Source organism: Periophthalmus magnuspinnatus, chromosome 9 (genome assembly GCF_009829125.3).
Source record: "Periophthalmus magnuspinnatus isolate fPerMag1 chromosome 9, fPerMag1.2.pri, whole genome shotgun sequence".
NCBI classification, from domain to species: domain Eukaryota; kingdom Metazoa; phylum Chordata; class Actinopteri; order Gobiiformes; family Gobiidae; genus Periophthalmus; species Periophthalmus magnuspinnatus.
Genome location: NC_047134.1, coordinates 25,688,498 through 25,700,347, shown reverse-complemented (window position 1 = coordinate 25,700,347; position 11,850 = coordinate 25,688,498). Strand labels below are relative to the sequence as shown.

At 39.7% G+C, this 11,850-nt stretch overlaps 1 protein-coding gene across 2 annotated transcripts in view; it reads left to right on the top strand.

The window, feature by feature from the left end:
- The first annotated feature begins 5,141 nt into the window (after positions 1–5,141).
- kremen1 (kringle containing transmembrane protein 1) overlaps positions 5,142–11,850 on the top strand; it is a 132,684-nt gene continuing 125,975 nt past the window's right edge. For both annotated transcript variants that reach the window (XM_033973288.2, XM_033973287.2), the window contains exon 1: positions 5,142–5,503. In XM_033973288.2, the coding sequence (XP_033829179.1) occupies positions 5,425–5,503 (79 nt within the window). In that variant the 5' untranslated portion in view covers positions 5,142–5,424. The remainder of the gene's footprint in view (positions 5,504–11,850) is intronic.

Below are 11,850 nucleotides of genomic sequence, written 5' to 3'. Positions count from 1 at the left end.
GTAGTTGCTAAACCTTTCTTAAGGCTAATTAAGGTGTACTTATTATATAGTACGAAGATTGTAATTACCGCCCCAGAGTGGTTAGTACGTCTCAAAGGAGAGTCTCTCTGTCCTATACATTCTCTCTAGTTGTTCTGTCCTTGGGCAACACACTTTCTCTATAAAGGTAATGAGTGATTGGTGGTTGGACTTTAAAGCAGCTCTGCTTGTGTACAAGTCTCTCCATGGCCTAGCACCAAAGTACATCTCTGACATGTTAGTGCCATATGAACAATCTCACACTCTGAGGACCAGCGACTGGCCTCCTGCTTGTGCCCAGAGTCAGGACTAAAGATGGATGAAACCAGGACAAAACTGGGACTAAACCAGGACTAAACATGGGTCTCTGAGCAGCAGGAGACGACTAACACATGGACTGAACTGGCTTTAAACTAAATAAACTTATTTATTAGAACACTACATCACTTTAGCCACATACGCACTTTATAAATAGGCACTTTAGACCATATGGAGTGTGATTTTTTTGTTATCTGTGGAGTTGTTTGATTGTTGTTTGTGTTGTCCTGTCTGTTGTCCAGTTGATTTTGAGGGACTGCGAACGTAAATTAACTGTGCAGCTAACTTCGGCACATTTACACGTGTATTTTTTACTGGTGTTTATTAATGTGCATTGACCCTTTTAAATAAATAAATAAATAAATCAGCGTTTCAGTTTTATGCAGCTAAAACCTGGAAGTCTTCCTGAAGATGTGATTTTATGATGATTATTTATGTTTTGACTTGTTGTATTGTGATTTTAATGTATTTCTTATTCTGTAAAGAGCTTAGAATTACTTTGTGTGTGCGTTATACAATTAAACACCTTGCATTGGAGAGGCTATTGGCATCAATTGACATCCACAACTCATTTAGTCAGCCCCAGGGCAGCTGTGGCTACTCTCATTTACCACCTCCAATTGTGAGGAGTGAATAAATAATGCAATTTAAATGAACTGGCATAATATAATTGAAATGCATGATTTTATAGACATTTTGAAGATAAATTGAAGCCTCGCTCCAAGTGTTTCTGGTTTGAGACATTAAAATACATATGAATAAATGCATTTTGCCTTATGATAAATTACAAGCACTCATTCTTTTGAAGTCCAAGGAGAAACGCAAGCCAAGCAAAGAACAGTGTGACCACAAAGAAAAGAGAGGGAGCATTAAGATTCAGGGCCAAACTTTTAGTGTTTACCCCAAACTCAACAAGGACGTGACATTCTCTTGGCCCGTGTATCTCTGCATTTGTAGCCAACTTCTAATTCAACTATGCATAAGTTTTCATTCACTGACAGGCGAGCCAGAGATTCCACGTATTCCTTTGATAGATTTGTCCAGCATAAGTCACACAAAGAGAAGAATTACAGTAACTCCAGCAGACCAGGAGGAATGTGGCCAGGCAGCGTGTACGAACAAGCCCAGCATGTACTCACACTCTGAGGAAGAGGACAAAGCACCAGAAAACGACAAAGGATCTGCTGTGTCTGAGGTCAAAAGGTCACCAGTAATTATGTCATAGATATACGCCCAGAGTTAGATTTCAAAATATTAATTCTGTTTAAAAAAAATGTTTAAAGGTGCACTATGTAACTTTTCTGGAGGAAGACTTGCCACCTGCTCGTCTCCATGGAGATGTTAATGCTTTGTCTTGAATAGCAAGGCGAGACAAGTGCATTTGTACAGGACAATTGGTACACAAAGTCATTCAAAGTGCTTTACAGAATGAGCAGGACATCAAAATCACAATGCAAAAAAATGTAAATATAATGTTCCACAGTATGGCATTTAAAGCTAATTATCCTGTATTTATTCAGCTGTTTTTGATGCTCAGTAATATAGTGAGTAACTTGGTCAAATTTGTAAATTTGGTCACATTTTTATATAGTGCTTTATCACCTTCAAGGAACTCAAGGCCCGCTGCGCCTTGAGAACCACTCACACATTTACACACACATTCACACACACATTCACACACATTCACACACACATTCACACACATTCACACACACATTCACACTGAGCTGGAATCGCACCGCCAACCTTCGGCCAACCAGTGGGCAAACACTCAGCTACTTTCGCTTAACTTGGCTTGGTGGCTTGTTTACTTAGAGATAGATAAGTTAAATGCCGTACTGAGGAACATTCAAAGCAACGGAATAACATCCCCATGCAGAAAAGCTGGTGAACCTTTAAGTTACCGGGCTACCAATAACAGTATATCATTGTGTGTCTCTATCGTTTGATCCATGTCCCCAGTTAAACTTCAGAGCATAAAACCTCCATTTCAAGTTCACCTCAAACCTGTGCATTGAGTTATTACACGGTTAGTCTGCAGTTTCAGTCATATTCATCATCTGACTCGACACCATCTGCTTTTCTCTCACATCACCATGAGCAAGTGAGCGAGGTAAAGCCTATAGAAACTGTAATGTTCATTTAATACTTACGATTAATGTATTTTTGCAGATTCGTTTTTCAGACCAAGTTTTATTTTGTTTTCTTACCTGACGGTTTGGACTGCTCACTAGCGCCTCAGAGTGGTCACGTGATGTTGCTGTGATGTGACTGGTCAGCTGTTTAAATTAATTTATACTTCACATTTAAAATACAACTTAGGATGGCCAAAGTGCTTCACATAAAGTCAACAAAACAGATATACTTAAAATACAACACAGGCAAAGAAGAATAAAACAATGAAACACCAAGATGTACTGTCTAGCTAGAATTAAATACCAGGGAGGAGGTGAGTTTTTAGCCTTGTGTTAAACTGTGTTAAATACTCCCTGTCCTCTGTCCTCGTGATGTTTGCTCCGTCCTAGTCCATAACGTGGTTCTCTCTTTTACAATGGTTAGAAATGGCTTAAGAAAAATTATCCTGCCTCCACGGATTGGAAAACAACACCAAAACCTCCACAGGTTGGCGGTGCAATTCCAGCTCCCACAGATGAATGCTGTTGTTGTGTCCTTGAGCAACCCATCTCACCCACAGTGTCTGCATACACTGGTGTATGAATGTGTGTGTGATCGGGTGAGTGGTTCCTTGCTGTAAAGTGCTCTGAGTGCCTTGAAGGAGGAAAAGCACTTTATAAAAATGTGACCATGACCCTCTTTGGACTAACAACAGTGTAGCTTTACTAACAAATAATTGTCCTTCACAGTGGTTCTCCTCGAGGCTTCTCTTATTCTCCACTGGGTTTTTGGAGTTTTTCCTGCAGAATGAGAGTCTAAGGACAGGGGGCGCTCTGGGACAGTTATACATTTACTTGCTTCCTGTTAAAGCTGGTGAATCTGCTTGTTTGTTATTGACTAATGACCGTTTCACTGTTTGATTTTCTAACTTTCCTTTGGTTAAAACTACACTGTGTAACTTTTCTGGTAGTCCTTCTTGTTTCCATGGAGATGTTATCGCTTTGCTTTGAGTGTTCCACAACATTGCTCCATTGCATTTATTTAATTGCATGTTTTTTATTCAGGGATGCATGGATCCAGCTTTTACAGTTGTGATACCGATTTTGATACTACAACTTCAAATATCTGCAGATAGTCGATATCAACCGATACCAGAGACTGAAAACAGCATTTATTTCCTTAAAACAAAAATAAAATAAGGCAAAACTGATCTATATAAATAAAAGTTCAAACATTCAGAGAGTTTCTGGGCCAAATACGACTTATTATATGTTCAACCAGGATATCGTCTGAACCGATATTTGGAAGCCGATATCTTATCCAGTCATATCGGTGCCAAGTTTTATTACTCAGAAATGCCTTGAAAATTGAAAATGTCTCCTGCTTGTATCCATGGAGACCGATCAGCTTAAATGCCAAACTATGAAACATCTCCTTTAAGACATGCAGGCGATGAACCCTGCAGAAAAGTTACACAGTGCACAGATTTATTAAGCCATATGAAGTAACTGCAGTGCAAAAGGGAATTGAATTGAAGTCGGCTATATCTGTCCGGCCTATGTAAGTCATCAAGTATCTGTTATTACAATTAGACACAGTTACAGTACTATCATAACCAACGCTGTGTATTTGTGGTCTCATAAACGGATGAGTTTAACTTGTAAGTTTTAATTCCGTGGATTTCCTCTTCCAGCGTCCCCGCCTTAGACCACAGCAGGCCCACAGCAGGCCCACATCAGTGCAGAGGGCAGTGGTCATAGATGGCTTTCCCACATCTCAGCCCTGTCACTTCTGCATTGGTGTTTTTCCTAACGCTGATGAGGTCATTCTTGTTTTTAGATTTAATTACTTGGGTTTGGTCACACTGGACATTTCCTCTGTGCTGTGTGAAGTTTGCAGATGTGATCCATTAGAGGGCGCTATTTCACATGCGCACGGTCAGGTGCACTTGGTTAGGCCCACTCGCTTTTTTATGAATGGAAATACACAGTTTGAAGTAGTAGAAGGGAAAAACGTGTTAAATATGCGGTGAATGGTCATAGTTAGAAAGTTAACCAAAGTTTTAAAATATTAATTCATGCTTCTTATTTCTATTTTTTAATTTATTTTTGGTAAATATTCCAAGTTATTCTGTTTTACCCCCTATGCAAAACTGCCATTTATAACTGTAATAGAGCTAAACAGAATAACTTTCCAAACTGCTGTTCTTTCTACGTGAACGAGTCGGCTCTTTTGAACGGTTCCTTAACGTGAACGGTTGCACCCGACTCTCATTTTTCCAAAGAACCGAATCTTTTTCTTTCTAATTTTTCATCTGCAAACTGATTTTTGAGGTCTTAAACTGATTAACACTGAGCATCAACACATCTTTGGCATCATAACAGTTAGTTTTCAAATTATTATTATTATTATGACTGTAGTGCAACATTTTGTTTAGATTTTGAATTATTCCAAAGGGTAAACTCACTCCCACTCTCAGTTTGAACCATTTTAAACACATTTAAGCCTTGGTTGTTTCTCTGTGTGATTAGTTTGTTGTTAAAATGAGTTCTCTCATTGGCTTCTGTCATGAAAAGAGTCGAAAGTCCCATCACTAGTTTCTTTGCAGCCCGAGCCCAGCCTCTCGTCTCTTCCTCCCCGGTCCCACCTCCTCCTCCTCCTCTTCTTTAGTTCACACTCAGTACCGCCGCTTCCTCGCTGCTGCAGGTTGAATCAGTTGCCCTTGTTTCCTGTCACATGGCTTGGAAATCGGATCCCTGCTTTCTACTATCTGCTGTAGTCTCAGTCGAGTTGTTGTAGTAGTAGTAGTAGTAGTAACTTGGAGACGTATCAACTTTTACTTGGACTTGTAACGAGGAGCGAAGAGAGCGACACGAGCAGTCCCCGTAGTCCCCGGTGTGCAGGCATCGCTTCCCCGAGCCGTAGTCCACCTGAGGACCCTGAACCTTGCGCCGTATCACCTCACCAGTCACCATGGATGCCTGGACGGTCACCTCCGCGCTGTTCCTGGCTGGGTTCATCTCTTCTGCGGCTTTCAATCATTTTGACACGGGTAAGAAGTCTAAACTTTTCCTGTCACCATTTTTGCCAAGTGACAACACTGTTCCCGTTCTGTAGTGACTTTTACGCGCCGTGCAAATCCTCTGTGCGCAAAACAACCAAGACGCACAAAAAAACGCGAACTTATGTTATTATCTAGGTTTGACAAATTGTTCTACGTGTTATTACGATATTACAATGAGTGAGTTACCTCTATAGTTAGTAATTCACACTTGTTGGGTCCTGCTTTGAGCCCACTTTAGTCCAGATGTAGACTTGGTTTGGTTTGGTCCCGGTCTAGTCCCGGATTTCGTCCCAGTTTAGTCCCAGTTTTGATGTGGTCTATGCAAGTGTGGATTTTCATTAACAAAACAAACCATATAACGTTGTTTTATGGAGGCGTGAGCTCATTTGGACTCGAGCCACCACGAAAGAGAAATTATGCCCGTTTTATGAGCTTGTTTCAACTCAGCCCTCATACAGTACGCGTGATGTTGATCTTTTACGCACTGCTTGGTAAACACTTGTGCGTATGTATAGTTGGGTACACTTCACTTAACCGCACACGTATCTGTCTTGTCTATATGCTGATCTTTACGCACTGCTTGGTAAACACTTGTGCGTGTGTATAGATGTGTACACTTCACTTTACGCGCAGACGCATCTGTCTCGTCTATATGTTAACGCCTTTCGCCCTCTCTGACACGCATTAGGTCCTGTCCTTTACTCAATTTTGTCCCTATTATGGCTACACCTGAAATGAACCCAAACGCGCACGTAGACATGTGATACTCTTCTCTTCTTTGATTTGCCTTCAAGTTCAGACTAATTCCGACACGGTCCTCCTTTACGCACGTGTGCAGAATTCTAACCTCTTTTCCCGTCCCATGTTTAGACCGAAAAAACGTGGATGTCTAATACGGTGACCGCACAAACCGAGCCTCTTCTCGCTATAATTTACTCCGCGTTTCATGTCAAGGCACCAAATCCGTACGCTTTCCTTTTTAATTTTTTTGTCTCTTAATTATAGCCTTGCATTTCAAATTAGAGGGTCTAGCATCTGGGCTCGTACGTAACTGCTCCCATGTGTACCTATGTATTAACAAAGTATTTAAAGCAATGGTATTCCCCCTCGTAACGCTGGGGTTTATGTTGAGTGGAAGTCAGCTGTGGCCTATGTACTGTAAAACATCATTATATGGACAGCATCTGGTTGTAATGGGATAGGCCCATATTTCATGCTTTTACCCTGTTTCGTGTAACTGTGCGCACTGTGACATGAAATGGAGGAGTGGAGGTGAAACGTCAACCTGTCTGCACCTCTCACCTGTTAAAGATTTAAGCGCCTGTTAGTATGGCAGACAGTAGCTCAGTTTGGTAGAGTTTTTCCCCACTGGTCCCGCTCTCGACCCTTAAAAAAACCCCAAAAACAAACAATCATGATTGACACAACTTCTGCAGATGAACGCTGCTGTTGTGTCCTTGGGCAAGACACTTAACCCACCTCGCCCCCAGTGTCTGTGTACACCGGTGAATGCATGTATGTGTGAATAAGTGAGTGTTTACTTGATATAAAGTGCTTTGAGTGCCTCGAAGGTGGAAAAGCGTTATATAAAAACGTGATTATTTACCGTTACCATAAACCAAAAATGCTGTATATATATTTGGAAACAAAAGGCAAAAATAATAGATTATGCTCTTTGTGCCCTGTAAGTTATTCAGTCGGCACAGAACTGTCTTAATGATTTAGGTGCAAATTTGATCCTAAAACATTCAAAATGTTGTAAAACTTGTAATGAATAATGTCATAACTCAAAATGCGCTGATGTGACTTGAGTGCCAGAGAATACGTCTACTCACAGCAATTAATCAAAGGAGACTTCGATAAGGAAAACCAGTCTCACAACAACTCCGAAGCGCTTATAAAAAGACTGCAAGACTAACAACAGACCTCGACAAGAGCGGACCTCCTTAAAGGGCCCATATTACACCATTTTCTGATCTATGTTATAATGTTGTTTCCTCATCACAAATATACCTAGAGTTCTGTTTTGTTTCATTCACACATATTTAACACACAAACACTGCATATTTAAGATGAGTTCTTGTAATTTCAGCTCTGGAATTGCCCATCTCTACTGAGCTAAAGGTGAAAAGGGGCTGTTAACTTGAAAACTGCTGCTTCATGTCATTATAAGAGCATTTTGTGCTTTAGAGATGTAGACAGACAGTGATAATAAATGATTACTCAAACATGTGAGAATGAAACAAAATACAACTCCAGGTATGTTTTTGATGAGGTAATCACTTTATAACGTTGCTTAAAGCTCACAAGAGTCAGTTTTGTGTAATATATGACCTTTTAAGGGTTTGAGAAAAAGACTTTAGGAAGGAGAAGTAGCAAATTGGCAGTGACGACACTTTATAACACGACTGAAACAAAATAGGCCTTCATATATCGCTGGAGTAAATATAGACAATTAACGATAATATTGAAACTAATTTATACCACTGACACGACAACCCAAGAGCAGATTTAAACAAAAAAAACATTCTAAATTTACAATAATGGGTGAATGAAACACTTTAATACTTGGTTTGCATCTGTAATGAGTCATAGAAGTTATTTATTCAAACTTCCACAAGTCAAATCTTATCATATCGCCAAAAAAATTTCCCAGTAGTGCCAAGAAAAAAGTACACACGATAAATATTGACCCCTAGAAAATATTGTTCATCATACAGTAAAAGCTAACACGGTGATCTAAATATGTTTTGTGCTAGCAGTTAATTCCCCATAGAGCTGTAATACCCCCTCTTTAATATTCTTGTGTTACCTCTTTCTAATAATCCACATGAAATCGGAGAACATGAACCCAATCGTTTCCTACTAATTTTCAGAACCAGAGCCACTTCAACAGTCAAACCTAATAAGATGCAAATTTATTCCATTTCAAATCTTCAATTGAAATATGAGCCCTGACACGCTGAACCACCAAAATATGTTTTTACTAACGCCACACCTCTGTCGTGATGTTAAGTATCCAGGTGACGTTATGTTATAGTTATAGAGGGAGAGCCAGGGAAAAGCTGAAAACTGACAAGGGCAGATTTGCATATTTAAACCCCACTGCGTTTGCCCTGTCTGGTCTTACTACTGTGTTAATGCCATGTGCACTTTGGCTTAGTGACGGCAGTATCCAGGAAAAGTTTCACTGAGAGCTTTTAAGGGCCTGGGGGGTTACACACTGAATAAAGTTGGATTGTTAAGAAAATTAATTTGTCTCCTGTTCTGTCAGTGGTGCAGGCAGCATGTTATGGCATAGTTTGACTTTCTACTGGTTAAGCTTTATTCTTTGACGATTGTTCCTGAAATCACTTTAGCTAAAAGAACAAAGTAGTTGGATTATGAACTTTTATTGTACTGGAATGGTGATGTTTTGCATTGGTTTTGGGTTAAATTCTTGGGCCCTGATATGAGTAATCTCTCTTTCTCATTCTTCTCCAAGACTTTATGAGTGTAAATTGCCCCTTGTGGTTAAATGTGGGATAGCGACCTGGTATAATAAATACCATTTAGCAAAGGACACGCGAAACTGACAATAAAGCCTCAGAACTAAGTGTGTATTGGGGGTTGTCAAAAACACTAAAACTAGTAGGGATGCAACGATACTAGGAAAATTTGCTGGATCAGGTATTGGTTCTATGATATTGTTCCAGCCGATATCCTGGTTGTGCCTTTAATTGGAGGTAATAGACTATTAGACTATATATAAGACTATTTACTGGCAAATGTTGACCTAAAGACTTTTCGTAAGGTTTGAACTTTTATTCATACAAAGCTGTTCAACAGTTATCTGCTGGATGAAAAAAATTGAATCAGTTTTATAGTAACTTAACTGTGTTTTGATCATAGATTGTATATATAAATGAATGTAGCTAACCCGTGTTCCTAATAGGAAGTGAGAATGAGCGCACTTCCAGCTCCTTTGACCCTGGCTCCAATTCACTTTACATTGGAAAACTGACGCTTCTCTCTCTGTAATTGCTGCCATTATTCCGGTCTTCAAATGTTCATATTAAAACGCTCTACATGATCCTTGTATTTTTATTTTGCTATTGTGTCCGTAAATCAAGATATATGCATTAATAACAGTCAAATAAAGCGCCTTCTTTCCGTGAGGTCTCTCCCACTAGCATTAGCAACAGGTTTGATTGACAGTGTTGCTAAGTGCCTGCTCTGTGCTGAATGAGCAGTGTGGGCGGGAAGGGATGTCACCTTCAACAGCCTCGCTCTGGATTGGTTCTTTGGTTGCTATGATACCCGCGGACAAAATTCCAGCTCCATATTGGCCCCTATAACTGCTGGCCTTGATGAGCTTCATTTGACTGGAACCAAACTCACTCAGTCCACTTCTTTATACAGTCTATGGTCCCTGCGCTAGTACCAGTTAATATCAGGTATTGACTGATACCAAAAGCCAAAGTATCCGTATCAGTATCAAAACTGACAAAGCTGGATCGAGGTTTCCCTAAAAACTAGTAATTGCAAAGAAGCAGTAAATAGTGCTTAAATGTTGTATTATTTTGTATTAATCTTCAAGTATCAGGCTGCACCTTTAACAAACTTTTTTCAATGTGGTGTCAAATATTGAATTATTTATCAAGCTTTGCCCCAGAATCCAACACGATATTTAAACAGTTTTGATAATCGCACACATGAGCTGGCTGCATGTGAAATGGCTGTAGTCATTACCTTGTGCTATATAAAAGACTATAATGACAAAACAGGTTCACCCAGCTCCATATGGCACGCTTGTTTAATGCCTCACACTCCGCTCTCATTCCCACTCGCTGCTGTCCTGGCAGGTGCACACACACATACACACACACACACACACTCACACACACACACACACACACTCACACACACACTCACACACACACACACACACACACACTGTCAGACACCTGTCACCTGTCATTGTGATGTGTAATTGAGTTGCCCCATATGCCTCTAATGATCACGTGTCGATAGTGTCAGGATCCTACACACGCAAGTCCTGGTTTATACGTGAGAGAATAGAGCTTCTGCCTGGAGTTTATGAGACTGGTTCTGCTGAAATGCAGTGGGGGAAATAAAACTTAGAACTCTTGATGAAAAATTAAATGTTTTATCTTTTCCATATGCTACTCATGCAATAACACTAAAGCAAGATAATCCCAGTAAACCAATTTTAAAGTACACAGTTTCATTAAAAGGCCTGAGCTGCAATCTTAAGTTATTACCATAGACTGTGTAAAGAAGTGGAGTAAGTGAGTGTGACGTCACCCACGGCGTTCGGCTCCGGTCAAATGAAGCTCGTCGAGGCGAGTGGTTACGGGGAGAATTTGGAGCCAAGTACCGACCTCGAGTATCTTAGCAACCAAAGAATCAATCTGGACAGTTTTCCACTTCCTTTTTGTAACACAGCGGCGGTTAGCTATGTCCATCTATATATACAGTCTATGGTTATTACATAAAAATGGCAAAAATCTCCCTTCTATTGCTAAAAATATCCATAATATGTTGTTCCGTCAGTCATATATTGAACAATAAATCTATATAGTGCGAAGAGCGAAGCAGTTCAAACAAGGCTAAAAACAATAGCTACTATTTGAGTTTGAGATGCGTCTTAGTTTGAGCAACAAAATGATCAGAAAGAATGAGTCTAGTGAAGCTGTGTAGACTTTAAAAACAACCACAAGCGCAATGAAGGACTTACCACCCAATGACATCATAAGGTGCTATAACGCATTTACAGCTCCATAGACAGACGGGGAGAAAAAAAGTCCTAGATTTTACTATAGACTTTTGTACTTCATTTGTACTGTATGGTGTGTATTTGATTATATGATAAAAGAGAAAGAAAAGAGGACTTAATATTTGCTAGAGATTGACAGATATAGGGTTTTTCAGAGCTGATACGAGTGTTTAGAATCCAGAGCAGCCGATAAGTCGATATGTAGGGCTGATTTTGATTATTTTCCCCATAAATACATAATTTGAAATGAATACTAACATAAATACTGTTTGTACTTTTTACTGTCCTGCATAGTATAGTTATAATATTTTAAAAAATCTCAATAGAAATTATTTTTAGAAATCCACAACCCTGTTTTTGCTCTTAACCCATAATGGAGCAGTGTAATCTAATTTTGTGAACGCCATCATTTTAGTGTTAAAACAAAGCTTTTTGCTACAGTTTGTGAGTCCAAACCAAATATCGGCCCAGGCAGGAGAGTTAAGGCCGCAAAAAAAAGCACAAATATCAGCCCAATATCTATCAACTATCTCTAATATTTGCACTGAGGTTTTCT